At 53.4% G+C, this 18736-nt stretch overlaps 1 protein-coding gene and 2 long non-coding RNA genes across 6 annotated transcripts in view; 2 read left to right on the forward strand and 1 right to left on the reverse strand.

Annotated features, from left to right (window-relative positions):
* TNRC18 (trinucleotide repeat containing 18) overlaps positions 1-6876 on the reverse strand; it is a 55039-nt gene extending 48163 nt beyond the window's left edge. For all 4 annotated transcript variants that reach the window (XM_032126490.1, XM_032126492.1, XM_032126491.1 and 1 more), the window contains exon 1: positions 6618-6876. In XM_032126490.1, the coding sequence (XP_031982381.1) occupies positions 6618-6819 (202 nt within the window). In that variant the 5' untranslated portion in view covers positions 6820-6876. The remainder of the gene's footprint in view (positions 1-6617) is intronic.
* Positions 5403-5952, forward strand: LOC116452250. Its single transcript, XR_004243444.1, has 2 exons — positions 5403-5749; positions 5847-5952. It is a non-coding gene; the product is annotated as an uncharacterized LOC116452250 (long non-coding RNA).
* Positions 6877-10718: 3842 nt separating the features above from the next.
* On the forward strand, positions 10719-15619 carry LOC116452108. The gene is made up of 2 exons (XR_004243402.1): positions 10719-11056; positions 13227-15619. It is a non-coding gene; the product is annotated as an uncharacterized LOC116452108 (long non-coding RNA).
* Positions 15620-18736: the final 3117 nt, after the last annotated feature.

Consider the following 18736-nt stretch of genomic DNA (forward strand, 5'->3'; position numbering starts at 1 on the left):
CCCTTCCTCCCCACCACAATGGCCACTGCCGATACTACTTTTTAATTTTTTTTTTTAATTAAAAGCAATTAAACCAAATGTGTTAAAAGCGTATTCGAGCCACGGGGAATTCTGCTGAGAAGGCATGGGGGAATGAAGGGAATCAGGGGCAAGAAATCCAACCACCGAAGGTAAAAAGAGCTCTTTGCTGGCAGGGATGCATCGGGATGAAATGAATGGAGACAGAAGCAGGAGCAACCTTTACAGAAGTTGCTGGGGATACAGCTCCAGAGAGACAAGGCTGAGTGTCTTAAAATTTCTGTTATTCCTCTAAAAAGGCATATTCCCTCCTGAATACTGCTGCTTCCCTTGCTCCGAGCCCACCATGTTTGGCTTGCCTGCCTGCATCCAGCTCGCTCAAAATGGCTCTTTGGCCACTGCTACGCTGGCAATAAAATTTATTCCCAAGGTCACTTCAATCCTTTTGCCACTATTTCAATCTGGCTGGATTTAAACAAAACGCAGCCTCAGACACACTGAGCCCCCCCTCAGCCCCTCCTTTCTGCCCATCACTTCCCTGATTTAGCGATGCCAAACTCTCAACTACCTTTTGCTTCCCATAACCGTCAGCAGCAACAGCTGGAGAGGAAAACGGGAGCATATTGTGCACCCAACAGCTGATCCTGGCGGCGTGGGGAACAAGCCCAACTGTCACCGCCACGGCACTGCCAGATCAGGCGCTCCTGCCGTGCGTCCCCCAGCCAGCACCCACGGGGACTGGGCTCAAAGGGCTGTGTGGTTGCCATACCCTTGATGTTTAAGAGCTGGGGAGAAGCGAACAATAAGCAAAGCAAATAAACAGCAGAGAGGGACGGCATCGGTGGGTGCGTCGCGATGCCTGCAGACATCCAGCTGTGCCATCCCGGAGCGAAGCCAGCCAGAAACACGGGGATGGGAGGAAACATGGGGAGAAGGAAAATGCCAAATCCTCGTGGCGAGGGTGAGGCAGACACACTGGAGCAGTCCCCTCCCAAACTTTGCTTTTTGAAGAGCATCCCCAGCTGGCAAAGCCAGTGAGAGGCTGTGCAGCTGGACACAGCACTGCTCCCTTGCCCTGGCTCCAACAGGCAGGGAACTCGGGGCTGCCCTTGGCTCCTCCACCCCGCCTGTATTTTCAGGTTGTTCAGGGCGCACCGTGCTTTCCATTTCAGCAGCGAGGCTGAACAAAGCACTCCCTTGTCCTCGGCACCTCGAGCAGCCAATGCTGGATCGCGTTTCCTAACCCAGACCAACATCTCCTCTTCCCGGCACGGCAGCTTTCGTGTCAGCACATGCCAGCCTGGCCCCGATTCCCTGCACCACCTCCTGCCCGGAGCTTTAACTGGACCAGTTTAGTACACGGGGAAAACACACGGGGCCTTGTTTGGACTCGTCGGGCGCTAACCCCAGCTCGGGGAGGTGATCCGACACCCTCGCGCCGGTCGCAGCTGCGGCCGAACCACAAGGCGCTCACCTGGAAGGCTGCCGTAATGACGTTAATTCCCCGTAACAATGTTCATTTCCATATTCATCAGAAGATGGTGAAATGACAAGATGGGGGGTTATTTACTATATGATTATAAACTGATTTCAGCTTTACTCTGGGTTATCCTAGGAAGGAGATCTAAAATTTCCCTTACGAAAGCCCTGCTCTGCTAACCACGTCTGCAGTGAGATTAATGCCCAGTGATTTCCATTTCTCCAACAGCTGCTGTGCTGGGAAAGAGCAGGAGCTTGTCCCCAACAGCAGGGACCTGTCCAGTGCCCCATGCCACCCCCGGCTAGGATTTCTAGTGCCGGCTCATCCTCCAGATCAGATTTTCTCTGGCACACTATCAGTCAGGGATGGGACCCATGGTTTTCCAACCCCACCAAGGAGACTCTGTACTGGGTAGAAGGCAAGGCTCACTCCAAGTGGGAGAAAGGCTGCTAGAAACCACACTAATTATTGACACCTTTACCAGCCTTGTGTACAAGAGGCAGGGACAGACTCCTGCCCGTTCACCTGGGAAGGTGTTGGAAACCCTCACACAGTGAAGGATCCCACAGGACCTTGCTCTGAGCAAGTTTACGTCACCACGTTGGCCCTTGGGCTCTTGTCCATATTCCAAGCCCAAAATCCCTACCAGCTACCACTGCTTGGGACGGGCATTTCAACAGAGGCTGCAGCACAGGGTGTACAGTCCTTCCCCACTGCCCCTGAAGGATGGAGATGCCACCCCACAGCCCACCAGGACCCTGGGAAAAATCACTGGGACATCAGAGAAACACAGGAGCTCACAGCGGGAGACTCCCAAAAATGCACAAGTTCCTTTTCCACCACCATTTCAGCCCAGAGACTGCTCCTGCCTTCCTCACAGCCTATGAGCTGGCCGCCAGCCCAAGGGAGCTGCAGGGACATCACTCCATGGGATGCCGGGTGTGAAGAGCAGAGCGCAACGGGACTGAGCACAACATCGCTGCCCAGCACAGGCCAGCACCCACCTCCCCGAGCCCCACTGGGACAGGCACACTCTCTGCTCTGCCTCAAACATGTCTCAGAAAGCATCTCATTTCACCAGGGCCCCAAGGGAGGGGAAGCATCCTCCCAGGCAGGTCTCCGGCCGGTCCGCATTCCTCCCAGTGTTACACCGAGCCCCTGCCCCAAGGAGCCCCCTGCGCTCAGCCCCTCGCACCACCCCTGGGCGGGCAGGGAGGGGGAACCGCGGTTTCAAGGGCCATTAAACACCAATGGTATTTTCCTTGCAGCATCAAAATGTGACCAAAAAGAGCTGTGCCGAACCATGGGAAAAATCCCGCCGCTGGTCCAGGAGCCATCGTGCTCCGAGCAATGCAGAGGAACGGGGCACGGATCACTCCGGCACCCAATCCGTGCTATCCCGGTCTCTCTATCAGCAAAGCAAGTTTATCATGGATGCAGTTTGATGAGCAAATTGTGCTTCCACTGGCACTGCCGACGGCAAAGCCTCCTGCAAAATTTGCGGGCTCAGCAAAAGCACCATTTTGCCATTATAAGGATGGCTGTGGTGGAATTTTGCTGGCACAACAGCGCTGTCCTGGGAGATGAAAGGGTATTTTTATTTCTTTTCCTATGCTCCTACCTGGCCCAGCTGTCTGGAAAACTTCTCCCTGGGCACAGCAGGCCTGGAAGGAAGGACAGTCTCCAATCTGCCTTAAATCCCTGCATTTGAATGCACATGCTAATGTGAAGCAGGAAAGCAGGGAAACCAAAATCTCTCCCCTCTGTCTGCCTGCTTTCCTTCCAGCCCCTGCTCTGGAGCTGGATTTAACACAGTCAGCCCTGCTCATGGTGGTGCGTCCCCTTTCCCGGGCGCTGAAAAGTGTTTCTGAAGCGTATTTTAATGGAAGAGGCTGAGCATCCTTCTATACAAACACAGATCTGTTCCTGCAGTCCCCCACCCAAGAAAGGATATCTCAGCACAATAAGCACATTTTTATGTGCAAAAAGCACATTTTTATTAATTACTGTTATTTTAAACTCAGAGAGTCTTTTTTTGGGTGTGGGTGATCCTTGCTCACACACAGCCCCGCTGCTGCCTGGCAGGGACACGGTCCCAGAGCAGCCCTTCGCAATCGTGTCTGAGGGAGCCTTTCCCACCTCCCCCAAAACACAGAGTCTGCCAAGAACAACATGCTCCTCTGGGATGGAGGCGAGACCAGGACCCAAAGACAGTGGGATAGAGAAGGAGCAAAACAATAAACTCCCATATTTTGAGCTGCTGCAGAGCAGAGCGAGCCCTTGCTTTAATGGACTCATTCCATCGATTGCAGCCTTTTTTTAAGCAACATCTTCCCAGCAAGCTCCAGGCATGAAATTCCATTGCAAACAGTCCCTTTCCTCTGCTATCCCTCCACAAGGCCCATCGGGAGCACCACCCTTCCCTCCTCAGGGATGGGGAGATGGCGATGCCCAAGAGTACAGAGGGGACAGGGAATGGCATCCCCGAACTGAGCGCCGGCTCAGCTCCCGCCTCAGCCTCCAGCTCACTCCTCCCTCCATGCACTTCCAACAAAGGGGCTTCTGTCCCTGTCCTCCCGGCCTGCACGGCAGCAGCCAAAATGCCACCACCAAGCAGAAATCCCCCAGAGAAGAGCAGAGCGTCCAGGGGTCACTGGACACAGCCCAGGCACTGGGGCAGAGCCCTGCTGGCGGACTGAGCAGAAGGTACAGGAAAAACAAGGAGTCGGTGCCGGCCATAACTGGATTCTCAAATATGGCCAATCGTGCTATTTTTACAGGGGCGTATTTATTTTCGGAGGACGCTGGGATGGATTCAAGAGTCTCTTTCTTCAGCCCGGGGTATTTAAGGATCGGTTTGAACTGGCTCTATTTAAAGGCTTCGCCTCCTGCTCACTTTTCTTAACCCCTTGCACAAGGCCTTTGCTATCCACCCCTCCTAAAAACAAAACAAACCCCCCAAAAAAACACAACAACAACAACAACAAAAACCACCGAAACCACACACCAACAGCACTGAGAACACAAACCTACAAAGGGCCCCTCGGTAGCAGGAAGCAATCATCATTTCAGGCGATATTGTTAAAGCCGTAAAAAACAACAACAACAAAAAAATATCCCTGCCTACCCCACTGCTGCGGTTTAATGAGAGTTTCAGCTGTTAATTGTACAGATCTTTTTAATGGAGTTTAGCCTGGCTGGGAATTGCCTTGACGAAGCCGAGCTTCGCGAGGATTGTGCCGGGGAGCGGACAGGGAAGTGCACTGAGGTGCAGGGACGGGGGATTTCAAACAACTCCCAGAAAAAGGAAAATAAAAATAATTTAAAAAATAAAATAAGAACACAATAAAAAAGAATTGGAGGTATCACACACCCCACTCCCTCTGTGAGGGGACCCCAATCTGAGGCTTCCTTCCAGTATGGTGGGAAAGCTCCCAGACGGCATCACAGAGATTGGCCAGCTTGGAGAGACCAGAGCTCTGTGCCTCCGTTCTGACCTGCCTGGATTTCAGAAAAGGAAACTTTGGGAGGAGAAATAAAACAAAACAAAACAAAAAACAAACAAAAAAAAAAAAATAAAATTACCCAATAAAAATAAGAATAATTTAAAAAATACCAAGAACCCACACTCGGTTTGGCTTATGATTGTCCAGATGAATTTTTGCAGAGATCGTATTCTGCTGCAGTAGGAGGTGGAAAAAAATAACCAGGGGGAAAAAAAAAAGGGAAGGAAAAAAAAAAAACAACACAAAAGGGAAGGAAAAAAAGAAGGTGTTTGCCCATGTGCTTGGCTTCGTAGCCCAGTTCGCTTTACACCTCTCCTCTTTGCACCTGGGAAATTGGCACTGCCACCTAGTCTAAAACTAATAAATCTTTTTCCCTCGATTCAGGCTGCTTCCTTCTCTGCAGATGTTGGCAATCAGGTTTGCAAATTTCAAAGTCATTCATCCCGGGCGGCTGGGAGAAAAGCAGGTTTATTATTGCAAAACCTGTCACCCTCCCAACGCCTAAAGTAAACTCCGAGTCACCTCTCCACGCCCAGGGGAAAGAAAGGGGAAAAAAAAATTTTAAATAGTCAGAGAGGGAAATCAAACGGTCAGAAATCCCTTACGTCCTCCCAGGGAAAGCAGCGAGCAGCAGTGTGGGCAGGAGAATGCGGCAGCGTCCTCCCAGCAGTGCTGGACTCCGCGAGCCGCTGGGAAAGGGAGCTCGGAAAAGGGGAAAAAAATAAAAAGCCTCCAAAAACCAAAAGTAATTTAAACAAATAAATAAAAAGCTGACTGTGGAAAAAAAAAATACACTGCTTATATTTCAGCGTCTGCCTCTTTTTTTTTTTTCTTTTTAACAGAAATGCAGACGTGGGGCTGCCCGAGAATGAAGCACGCCAAGAAAGGAGAAAAAATATAAGGACGAAGCAGTCACTGCATAGAAGTTTTGTTTCCGTGTTTGAAAAATAAGAATTGCCGAGAAAAAAAAAAGAAAAAAAAAAAAAAAAGAAACCCCACCAAAACCAGCGGTGCCGGCAGCGCTGCCCGGGGGCAGCGGGACCTCAGCGGGGCTCGGGCTGCACTGGGCAAGAAATCACCAAAACAGCTCCTTTTCACCCCTTTTTTCCAGCCCAGGGATATTTTTTTTGGCTGGCCGGGAAGCACAGCGCCGGGCAGCGCAGCCCGGTCCCTCTGCAACCCGGTCTGCGCCTCTCCCAGCTTACCCGAAAATCGGATTTATTCCCCGGATTTATTCCGCAGCCGCCGCGGCAGGGATTTTCCTCAGCGCCAACAAAACCGTACGCTGGACGAGGGGACTTCTATCGGCTAGGCGCGATTTTTCCCCCATTCCCCTATTTTTAACTCCGTTCCCTTACTTTTCCACCATCACCCTATTTTTTCGTACTTCTTCCATACTCCCCCTATTTTTTTTTTGCCAAATCAAAACCACGCGAAGCAGAAGACACTTGGGGACAAGACGCGAAAAAGCTGCGAGCGCATAAATATATGATTATTATGACGATATTTGTATTTTGGGGGGGGGGGGGGGTGGTTAAAGCCCGATCCCGGTTCCGCCGCCCGCGACCGCGGAGGGAAGGCGCGGGGGTACCGGGGGTTCCGCGGAGCCTTACCCGGGTGGGAGTGAAGGCTGATGCCCGATGCGAGGAATTTTCCGGGCTGGAGGGCGGCGGGGAGCCCGGCGGCCATGGGCCCGGCGGCGGGGGCCAGGCGGCCGGTGGCTCCCAGGCGGTGGCTCTCCATGGCCAGCCCGGAGAGCAGCGGAGGGGGGCCGTGCACCGAGCGGGGGGGCCCGAAATCTCGGCCATCCATCATCCACTCGCCGGCTTCACGGAGTCTCCCGGATCGCTGTCGGTGCCCGCCACCGCCTTCCCCCCCCCCCCCCGCCCCCCACCCCCCTCCTCCTCCTCCTCCCCCAAAAAATCAGATGGTTTTCAAAAATAAGGCGTCCAAGCGTCCCATGGCGCGGTGCAGGGAGCCAGCCCCGGCGCGGCGGTCTCGGCGCTGCCTGCAAAGAAGAAAGAAGGGGGAGGTGCGGTGAGCCGACATGCCCCGACACCCCCCTGTTCACAGCCACCCCCAAAAATACCCCCCAAAACCCACCCTCACCTTCCCGGAGTGGGGGTAGAGAAGGGGGGAGAAGCGGGGAGGGAAAAAAAAAGTAAGAAAAACTTGTGGCAGAAGGCAGGAACAAAAAAAAAAAAAGTATTTAAAAATAGTATTTTAAGAATTTAAACTTTTTTTCCAAGAGGTACATTTGTCACGGCCGCAGCCCCGGCCGGGCCGGGAAGCGCCCGCCCGCAGCCGCAGCCTGGCTCCGGCGGGACCGACCAGCGGGGACGCGGCACCGCGCTTCGCCCCGGAAAACAAACACAAAAATCCCAAAACAGGGAAAAAAAAAAAAAAAACCACCCACTCAAATCTTTCTTCTTTTTCTTTCTTTGTTTTCCTGGGGTTTTTTTCGTGTTTTTTTTTTTTTTTAATTTTTTCCAACCCTTTTCTTTATTTCTCCCCCGCCGCGGGGTCCGGCGGCGGCATCCCTCCCGCAGCCCCGTTTCTCTTTCTCTCCTCTTTTGGAGCTCTTCCCCAAGACTCCAAACCACCGACTGGGCTTGTTGTTTGGGCTTTTTTATTTTTCCTTTTCCCAGCGCCGCTTTCACTCGGGAAAACAAAACCCGCATTATCATTTCCCGGCAGAGCGAAAAAAAAAAAACCAACTCAACCATATATATAAAATTATCTATATTTGTATTTGCAGCCTGATGAAAGGCTCCACTCGCCCGCCGTATTTTGCACCGGGATAGCGAGAAATAATAAACACTGCGGGATAAAGTGGAGGTTCTCCCCTTCAAATCCTCCCCAAGCGCTACCGGAGCCCCGGGAGCCGCCGCTCCAGCCCCGCCGCCGGGCGCTCCTAGCGCAGGGGAGGGATAATTAAAAAAAAAAAAAAAAAAGGAAAAAAAAAAAAAAAGAGGGCAGAAACAAAAAATTATACCCCGAAAAATCTAACTGCTTTGCTTTGTTGTGATTTTTTTTTAATTATTTTCGGGTGGATTCTAATATTGATTAAACCCTGCCTGCGTGGCTGCTTGGGGCGAGCCTCACCCCGGGAGCTGCGGGATCGGCCGGATCCCGGCTGGAAAGTAATCAGTAAAGGGGAAAACGGCTAAAAAGGGGCAAAAAGCGGGAGGGATGTGGCGGAAGGGGGGGTGGAGGGGGGGGGGGACGGGACCGCCGCCCCGGGGTCGGGGTGCGGGTCTGGGTGCGGGTCCTACCTCGGCGCGGTCAGACCGCCTGGTCGCGGGGCATGGCGGCGGTGCGGGGCTGGGGCGGGGGGTGCCGGCTCGCCGCCCTGCCCGCCGCCCGGCTCCTCCGCTGCTCCGCTCCGCTCCTCAGGGGCAGCAGCGCGGGAGCGACGCGGTGGCGGCCGCGCCATGGAGCGGCGGGGCCCCGCCGAGCTGCAGCATCGCCTCCACACCCCCCCCTCCCCGGGCCGGCCCCGCGCGCGCGGCTCGGCGGCGCTTAAGGGAAGAGGGAAGAAAAAAAAAAAAAAAAAAAAAAAAAAAAAAAACGGAAAAAAAAAAAAATTAGGGAGAAAAAAAAATAAAAAAAAAAAAAAATGGGGGCGCGAGCGCGGGGCGGGAGGGAGGGAGGGAAAAAACGGGGGAATGGGGGAGGGAAAAACGGCGGCGGCGGGGCCATGAAACACGCATTGTTCTCGGCGCGGCGGGGGCGGGCCCGCGGCCTATCTGCGCCTTCCCATTGGCCAGCCGGGCTGTCGCTCAGCGGCGGGTAAACAGGCGGCTGTTTCCAGGCCCCCCAGCCGCCCCGCCCCCGGCGCTCCCGCTGCTGTTTCCAGGCTGCCCCCGCGCTCCCGCCCGGAGCGGGCGGGCGGTTGGCGGGGAGCGGCCGCGGGTCCCCCCGCTCCGAGCGCGGACGTGAGGGGGGAGCGCCCCGCGACCCCCTTTATTATCTGTGGGGGTTAAATCCTTCATCCCGGCCGGGCAGGGCTGAGGGGGAAGTGCCGCCGGGCCCTCTCCCACGGCCCCGCCGCGGACAAAGCGGCCTTTCAGGGCCGGGGGCGAGCGGGGGAGGGTCCCTGCCCTCCCTGCGGGCCCCGCCCCCCCAAAAATTCAAAAATAGGGTGAAAAGGGAGGCTGGGGGAGGAGACACACACATTCTCCCTCTCTGGATTTTGAGGGGGGCGGCCCCCCCCCCAGTGCTGCCCGCCGGCCACACCAACTTTTACTTTTCTTTCCTTTTTTTTTTTTTTTTTTTTTCTATTTTTAATTTCTTTTTCCCTTTTCCCCCCACCTATTTTTAATGTATTTTTCTCTTTGCACAGCACAGAGCACTCCTCGGGGAGAAGGGGGGGATGCCCCATCGCTGCCAAACCCCCCCCCGAACCTCCCAACCCACCCCCCGCTTCTTTACTTAATTAAACAAAAATCGGCTTTTATAACGAAAGAGGGGAGGAGGGGAAAATCTAATTTAATCCGGTATAAATTAAAAGTGATAATAATAAAGCGCCACCCCCCCAGCCCCCCCGACAGGAGTTTCGAGGTGCCCACCGGGACATCGGCCAGAAAAGGGGAGAAACAGCCCCAAAAATCTGCTTATTTTTAAACGTTCCAAGCAAAATCGAGTTCGTCGAAAAGCTCTCACGCTGCGCAAGGCCCTGGTTTAACGCGAAAATAATAATAATAAGTAATAGTAATAATAATAATATATATTTATGTTTTTATTTATATTTAAGAGCAAAACTGCGTCAGAGGCGAGGGCTCAAACCCCGCTGCCTCCAAGAGGAGGGCGCTTCTTTTCCCAGTCTCCTTTAGTAAACCAAAAAAACGGGGGAATTGGGGGGTGAGGGAAAGAAAAAAATATTAATGGTTTGATCGCTTTTATGTGGCTTTAAAAGCATATTTTATAAATGTTTAATGCCTTCACGCCCGGACCTCCCCGCCGCTGTCCCCGGGCCGGGGGGTTGGCATGTCATAAATCAGGGAAATGCTAATAAAAAATAGAAAAAACAGGCTCGGGCGGGGCGGGGGGGGGGGGGGGACGGACGGCCCCCCCTCCCTGCAACTCCAGCCCTTCCTCCTCCTCCTCCTCCTCCTCCTCCTCCTCCTCCTCCTTCCCTTCCCCCGGCCGGGAGCCATCTTGTAGCAGCAGCTCCTGGCTGGGGCATCGCTGCTGCAAAACACCCTCCAAAAAAAGAAGAAAAGCCCCTCCAATCTAATATACACATTTTTCTAGTTATGATTGTTATTGTTATTATTATTATTTTTCCGTCTCCGGCGCGGTCCTGCGGGCGCGCACCGTTTTCCCACCGTTTTCCACATGAAATCCCAACCCCCTTCTTTTCTCCCCATTATTTCCCCCAGTAACCCCCCCACCCCTGCAGCTGGGGGGGACACACACGCCGCAATGGGGGGCTGCGAGTACCCCGTGGAATTTGGGGGGGTGGCGGCCGCTCCCACATTTTCCCCCGCAAAGCTTTGCCGCAAACAGCGCTTTCTCCAAAAACACCCATTTTTATAAAAAATAATATCGGGGCGGGGAAGGGAGGTGGGGGTGTCCCGCGAGCAGCCGCACCGCGTTGTGCCCCCCCCATTCCCATTCCCATCCCGATCCCGGTGCCCCGGGCTCCCGGCAGGTTCCCACGGTGCCGCCCGCCCCCGGGCCGCCCCCCGCCCCCCCCGGGGAGGGGGCACCCCCGCCCGCCCTGCGCGCCCGGCTCCGCTCCCTCCGTCTCTCCCCTTGTGCTTTTTCCTTAATTTTCTTTTCTTTTCCCTCTCCCTCCCCCCCCCTCCCCATTTATTCTCCATTTTGTTTTGGCGTTTCTTCCTGGTTTTGTTGTTGTTGTTGTTGTTTTTCCTCTTTTTCCCATTTTCCCTTCTCTCCCCTCCCCGGACGAATACGAAATTCCCAGTGGCCGCCCCCGTCCCGGTCCCCGCCGAGGCGGAGGGGAGCGGGCAGGAGGCAGCGGAGCGGTGCGGAGCTCGCAGCCCCCCGCCCCACACCGGGCACTGCCCCCCCTCTCGGGATGCAGGTAGGACGGGGGGGCGGAATCTGGGAATGGGGGGAGTTGGGGGAGGCTCTATGGAGACGTGGGAGGCAAAGCAAACCGATGCCCCCCACCCCCAACGCATGTCCCCCGTCTTGGGGGGGCTGCCAAGGTGTGGGAGGTGGGGGACGCTCACCCCTTCATTGCCAACCCAGCGCTCGATTTTGTACCCACAGACTGCGCACAGGCCCTGATGGAACCCCATTCCCATCTGCTGGGACCCCCCAAATCCCCTTTTTTTCCCCCAATAAATCCCCTATGCTCCCCATCCCCAGCCGGGGGGGTGCTGTGCGTCCCTTCCGCCCGCTGTTTTTAACGTGCTTACTACACGTTTTCAGGGTGTTTTTGAAGCTATATTTAAAGTGTGCAGTCAGTGGCTGGATTTAGAAATCCAGGCATAAATCACATTAAAACGCGGACGGCGACGATCCCAACGCGTCGGCAAAGCTTTGCCCTGATTTCATTCCTTCCCCCCTTCTTAAAAGCAGAACTGAGTCTGACAGCAGGGTTCCATCCCCCCCCCCCAAATAAAACCCTGTGGGGACAGAGGTGGGATTTGAAGGCAAGAGGGCCCTGCTGGGGTTTATTCCGATGCATCCATGGCGATTTATTTATCAATGGGGGGGCTTGGATAATTCCAAAGCCTAGGGTCCCTCCCCATCCCAGCCCCTGTGCCTGCAATGAAGGAGCTGCCATCCTTGGGGAGGGGGCTGTGGAGTGGGGGGTCCCAATGAGGAGATCCCCAGGGAAACGGTTTGGGAACTGAGCGAAGAATTTCTGATTAACGACCAGAACAGCTCGGGATTTCGGTTTTCTCCATAAATCCTGGCTGATTATAACCCTTGTGCTCAGCCTGGCGGCAGGCTTTGCATGGAGGGGGGAGCCCAAGAAATAACTGCCCCCTCCAGGGGCTGTACCCAATGCCTGGCAGCAGCTGGAGGCTGGAGCATCCTCACCATCCCACGCAGAGCAGAGAAAAAGGGAGAGGGGCCAGGGGGTGCGCAGGGATGTGGTTGGTGCCCTCCCCCCAGTTCACAGCAGTTCTGGTCCCGCAGCTCTGGGGTTTGTAAACCCAAACGTGTCCCGAGCCGGTGTGGTTTTGAGTCCAAATAAAGACTTTCTTTTTTGGGGGGGTTTTTTCCTTGCTTGGCACAGGAGGGTGGGGGTGTGTGCACAATCTGACCCTGTTTTCCTGCTCTGCCACCTGTGCACTCACTTCCCCCCAAATCCTGAGCTGGGACCCCCAGTGCCAGGACCTGCCCCATGCTGGGTGCCCTTTGCTTTCCACAACCTCCACAAGCCCCTGGTACCAGGCTTTTTTCACAGCTAGACTGGCTCTTGTATTCATCAGGCTGGATTTATTTTTTTTTTTCCCCTTTTATCCAATAATAAGCTTTTTTCATCCAAGATCAGGGGGAAAAAACAGGCAGGGAGGAGGGCAGACATGCACAACCCATAGAGCGCTTTGAGAGGAGCACCAACCCCAAAGCTGTAATTACTGCCTGCGTTTTTTGGCTACGGATCAGCTGCTAAATTGGTCGTAAGGCACGGAAACGGCAGTTACACCTTTCAGTGGAAAAAATGTGGTTTAGTGGAGAAACGTGTATGGGAAACCTCCCCAAAACTGCAGTCCCCATACAACACCCGCTATTACAGGTTCTGCATTTGGGAGTTTAAAACAATCCTCCATCCAGGTGAGCTGAGCTTAGAATGACAAGACCTTCTACATCAACAGGGTAAATTGGGGATTTTTTCCTTGATCTGTCACTTAAATCAAAAATACCCTCCTGGGTGCAGGACACGAGTAAGAGAGAGGCAGGAGCATGTGCTATTTTGAGGTTCAATACAAAATAGATACCCTTGGCTCCAGCAGTTCTCCGTAGCCCAGCCCACAGGAGCTGCAGGTACTTTCGTATGCATACAAAACATTTTTAAATGGAAAATATTCACAGCTGCTCTCACTGTTTTGACAGGGGGGAAGGAATCGCGGGGCATGTTAAGGAGATATTAAAAGCTGTGGTTTGAAGCTCCTAAAGCATTTACTCAGCAGGAGAGCCAGAGAAAGAAGTTTAGAAGTTAACTGCATACTTGTGTGCCTTTGCTCTGTCCTTCTTAAAATTCACCTCTCCTATCTGCTTCTAATTTAAACAAGCAGAGCCCTCCAGGAACTGGAAAATCCAGATTTGCAGCATCTCCCAGGGAAAGACGATTTCCTACGTGCCCCCCCAGCGTGAGGGTCCTGCTGAAGGTTAAACTCGTGAGTGCCTTTGGTTTTGCACCAAGTTAATCTCCCCACAAACTAAAAGACTGGGGAAATGCTGGTGAAAACGGTGCTGATGTTGCTGGCTGGTCCCATCCCTCTTCCAGAACCAGATGTGGATTTCACCACCACTGCCAGCCTTGAATGCTCATCCCCACACTGTTCCCTGGCCTGCTTCAGCTTCCCCACCTGAAAACAGAGTAAACCCATCCACCTCCCCAGGGTACATTATGGTGGCTTAAAATTAACACTCAAAAATGTATTTTCAAATCCCTTCATGAAAGGCATCAGAAGCACTGGGTGTTAGCAGAATAGATCCTTCACCTTTTAACAGCTGTTAATTGCCATTAAAACCAAACCTGCACAGCTTTATTGGAGCATCATCCAAGTTTCCTTGTCGGATGCTGCATCCACCCTCGGTCGTGCTCTCCTGCACGTGCCGGCTGCCACAACGAGGTGTGGTGGATAAATCCTGTCTCACTGGTGGTTATCTTGCACTTTGGGTCCCATTGTACGATTTCCTGGTGCCAGGTTTTTTCCTTCGCCATCCTGTGAGTCGTTGCAAAAGTTGCAAGAAGCCCAACACACCTTCCTTTGACTCGCAGCAGGAAAGAAGATGGGATGCAAGACTTGTTCCCAAAAATACCCCGAGGAACCAAGCAGGAACCTGCCCTCGAGGAACTGGGTCCCTGAGGCTGAATCCAGCCCACAGCTGTCAGCAAAAGCATGTGCTGGGTGTCACAGGAATGGGAATAGCCCTCTGTGACCAACGTGGAATAAATCCAAGTCATCAACAGGCAGGGCTGGGGAAAGGCTGCCAGCACTGCCCCCGCCATCCACCGTGCTGGGAGTCCCTTCCCTGCTGCCTTTGGGGTTTATTGACCTGATCCTTTCCATGGCATCCCCCCATCACCCTGCGGCCCAGATCTGGCTGGAGAAGCCAAGTGCCAGGCAGGGGAGAAACCCTTGGGAAAACGCTGTGGCAGGAGTTTTCCTGGTGTTTGTGAAGCCATTGGCTCCTCACATCCCTCACAGGTGCTTTATGCACTCCCAAACACCCAGACCCACCTGGGAGTGCCCTGTGCCACTAAACTGCTGATGCTAAAACACATGAGGTGGATTCAACAGGGTAAGAGGGGAAGGAGTCTCTGTGATTCCGAGTGTCTTGTTAGACCCCAGGGTTTTGTTTCCCCCTGGATCCCAGCACAAGGAGGGGGTGTCCAGGGCTGGCTCCCAGGGCTGGCTCATCTCTTTTCCCATTGCCCCGGCCCTCTGCATGGGGGAAGGGGCGGTTGGACAAGACGAGCCCTTTCTGCTCCACAAAGCTCGTCAGCCAGCCGCACTGGGCTTATAATTATTATTTCCTTAAAGACGAGCCGAGCAGCTATAGACAAAAAAGTCCCCTCTTGTCGGAGCTGGAATTTGATGTCCTAACGACTGTTTTTGTACCGCGCCTGAGAGGAAAGAGCTCGGCAGGAGGGGGAAAGAGAGATTTAATTATAGAGCTGCATTGTGATTTTGCACACATAGCTGGCTGTTGTAATCAGGTTACAAGTGTATCTGATTTTCTTCCCTCCCCTCCCTCTTCCTCCTCTTCTCTTTCTTTCGGTTTTTTTTTTTCTTCTTTTTTCCCTCCCCCTTTTTTCCTTTCAGTGGTCCAAATTAGTTGCTTATGTTTGGGTGTTGCAGAGACGAGCTGTTATTTGCCTTCCCTGAAGATCTTGATCGAGGGAACAACGTTTCCAAAGAACCTCGGCAGTTCTTTGCCGAAGGAAGGCAAAGGTTCCCGGCTCCGGCAGAAACCCCCGGGGCTGTGCCAGGCACTCGCATCCCGCCATCCCCAGGCTCCCTTCCCTTCCCACCACCAAAATAAGGGGAGACACCCATATATATATATTTTTTTTTTTAAATATATTTTTATATTTTTATATTTATATACATATATATCTTCCTCCCCCATGCTCCCCACCAAATTCCTTCACATCCAGGATTCCCTCAATAAATTGATGCACTTGAAGAAGAGGAGGAGCCCAATTTACCTTACCTGGCGCAGGAGAAGGGAAAGAGAGGAGACAAGAACCTTTTTAAAAGAAACTTAATATTTTCCCTATCTGAGGCAAGTGATGCCGCACTGGGATTGGGGGCTGTTGTTGGCTTCATTCAGGAATCCATTGTTGTCCATGTGAATTCTTTTTTACATTTCAAATAACAGGATTATTTCCCCAGGGGGTAATATCCTGTAATTTGAACACAATAATGGGAATAAATTACTTACTTAGAACTAATAACGACAGCCTGATTCCAATATATATAGGAACTGTAACAGCTTTGGTTAGTTAAAGTGTAATTGTGTCGACGGATGACATTTTCTTTCAAAGGAATCTGAATGACTTTTAATTAAATTTGCTGGGGGTGGGGAGGAGAGGGAGAGATACGCTGGGAGATCTCGGCTGCTGAGGCTGTGGCTGGTCCCAGCCTTGGTGCCCCAAGTCCAGCTTTGCCCCAAGCTGGGTGTCGATCCACGATTGTGGAGTTTAAAGACCAGGCACAGAACAGAGGAGAAGGAAACCAGCAACAAACCTCCACAGCCCAGGGGTGGTGGGATGGAGAAATGAAGGGGGTGGGGAGGATGAAGAGGACAATGAGGCTAGAGGGATAGAGGGGATGGAAAGATGGAGCCCAGCCCATTTCCCAAGCTCCAGCCTGGCAGAGGGCAGGGCAGGGCCCGTATCCTGCCCTGGGGCACCACAGAATTGCCTCTACCTGTGCTGGGAAATGGAGGAGCTGACAGAGGGCAGGAGGCACCAGCAGCCAGGCAGGGCAGCTCTGCTGCTCTCACTGGAGCCACAGAATCCCAGAATGGTTTGGCTTGAAGGGAACCTTAAAGCCCATCCAGTCCCATCCTCTGCCATGGGCAGGGACACCTTCCACTGTCCCAGGCTGCTCCAAGCCCTGTCCAACCTGGCCTTGGACACTTCCAGAGATGGGGCAGCCACAGCTTCTGTGAGCACCCTGTGCCAGGGCCTCAGCACCCTCACAGGGAAGAATTTCTTCCTTATATTCAATCTAACTCTGCTCTCTGTCAGTTCAAAGACATTCCCTTTTGTCCTGTCACTCCACGCCCTTGTCCCAAGTCCCTCTCCAGCTCTCTTGGAGCCCCTTTAGGCACTGGAAGGGGCTCTAAAATCTCCCTGGAGCCTTCTCCTCTTCAAGCTGAACACCCCCAACCCAATATTGTTACCTCAGCCCAAGGGTTCCTCAGGGAAGGCAGCTCTGATGAGGGGGATCTGCAGCAGCAGCTGTGCATCCCAGCTCCTCGCCCTCACCCCAAAACTCCCCTTCAAGCCTCGGGCTCTGCACCACATCTCCTCACCGCTGCCTTCAGTGCCAGCCACTCCTCAGGTTTATTTCTGAATCAGCAGCACGCGAGGTTCCCTTCAGAGGCAGACAAAAAAAAAAAGCTGCAGTGTGCAGAAAGCCAAGTTCCTGCCCCGAAATAATCTTGGAGAGGAGCGGTGTGCTGCTGCCAGCGGCTCCAGCCTCCTCCAGGACTCATTTTCCTCTGTTTATCTTGAAAATATTTCTGCGCTGAGGTCCCACCCTGCGCGGCGGAGCCCTGCGAGGCCGCCTTCAGCCTGACACACGGCCTCTTGTTTATCCACAGCGAGTTTTACAAATAGCTTATTAAGCCCAGAGGTCTGTTTGCTGGAGGAAAACCTCACCGAGCAGCTCCTGCAGCCCCCGCGAGGCTCCTGCCAGCTGTGCTCCCTCCCAAAAACTCCCTGATGTGCATCGAGGGGCTCAGACCTCTGTGGCTGTAGACATTGGTGTCTGCTGGGTTTGGGAATCGCTCCTGCTTTGATAAAATAACCAGTGTGCTGCTGATGGGTCTCCCACCACTCTCACCCTTTCCCCGTTCCTGGAGCTGGTGTCCCAGCTGGGATTTTGGCATGGCACAAGGATGCTGTGGCACTGCCAGCTCTGGTTCGTGTGATCCCACAGTGGAGTTGCTGGGTAGTTTTTGCTTTTTGCAGGACCCCCCTGCAAGGGCTGCTGGTTTTGGGAGGGTTGCAGGGGTTTGGGTTGCAAAGAGTGTATTTTGGAGATTGCTGGAAACATGTCCAAAGCCATAAGAGATGAGGACAGCTGGATGCTGTATAACGTGGTCCTGGCAGGAGCCCAGTGGGACCGTGCCTCAGATTCCCTCCTGTGCCTCTGCTGCCCACCTGGCCATGGGACCACCAGGAGGGAGCTGGGATGGGGGTTTCAGCCCACAGCAGACACTGTCAGGGATGTCCCACTGGGCTTGAGCCTGACCATGGGCACCTCTCTGGCCACAGGGTCTCTCAAACTCATGCCCAAGCACCTCTGTCCCTGCTGCCACCGCTGTCCTGGGCAGGAGCCTGGCTGTGCCAAATCCCCAGCACCCCAGCCGCACCTTGGAATGCCCATCCTGAGCGTCCCCTCCCCGAGACCCCCTAAAACATCGCTCCTGGAGCTCACAGCCAGGCAGAGCCCCATAACACAGCAACATTCATAGCCCAGCTAAGGAGATTGAGTTACCTGCCCCTGGAAGAATAAAGGAAGCATTCAGCCATTTTTTTAAAGTCTTTTTCTGTGCCAAGACCAGACACCACGGTGACGGTGCCGCACAGAGGCAGGGAAACACGAGCCCTCGCCTCTCCCTCCGAGGGTGACCCCGATCTGCCCCACGTCTCCCCCTTCTCTGACCCTTTAACACCCAGGGAAGCACATGCTTTGCTCACCCGTCACGAGCTCCCTTATCTTTTAATAAAACCTTTAAGAGCAGAAGTCAGGCAATGCTGGCACAAAGGCAGCTCAGCCTCCTCCCGGGACATTAATCATTTTCTTTGACACGTTTTGCTAATTAGCCAAAGCGTTTGCCTCGACAGGGGAGAAATTGGGGCCTGGGAAAAAAAAAAGAAAAAAAAAACCATTAGAAGGGGGAGAGGTGGAAAGGGAGGAAGAAATGGGGGAAGAAGGAGCTGACGTCACCCCTGTGTTATCCGGCATCCCTGGGCATCACCTTGCTGGGAGAAAGCCCAGTCCCAAGCCCATCCCAAGGATTTTAGAGCACCATGAGCTGCAATACACATTTTACCTTCCCCATCCCACTCCTGGTTACCCCAACAGTGCAGATTGCAGCCATGAAGGGTAACTTGAAACACGCTGTTTGGAGGTTTAACTCACGGCTTTATCTTTTACACGGCTGTTAATCCTCGGGACACATGTTTCCTATCAGCCTTTGATATTTAACATACAATAAGTGTCTTATTAAATCCCAGGGACTGACTCCATGCAGACATCTCCCCCCAGGTCCTGTCCTGAGGACATCCCAAAGGCAGATGGGGCACCCCGGCTTGGGCACAGATTTTGGGTGTAGA

The sequence above is a fragment of the Corvus moneduloides genome, chromosome 16, assembly GCF_009650955.1.
Source record: "Corvus moneduloides isolate bCorMon1 chromosome 16, bCorMon1.pri, whole genome shotgun sequence".
Classification (NCBI taxonomy): Eukaryota; Metazoa; Chordata; class Aves; order Passeriformes; family Corvidae; genus Corvus; species Corvus moneduloides.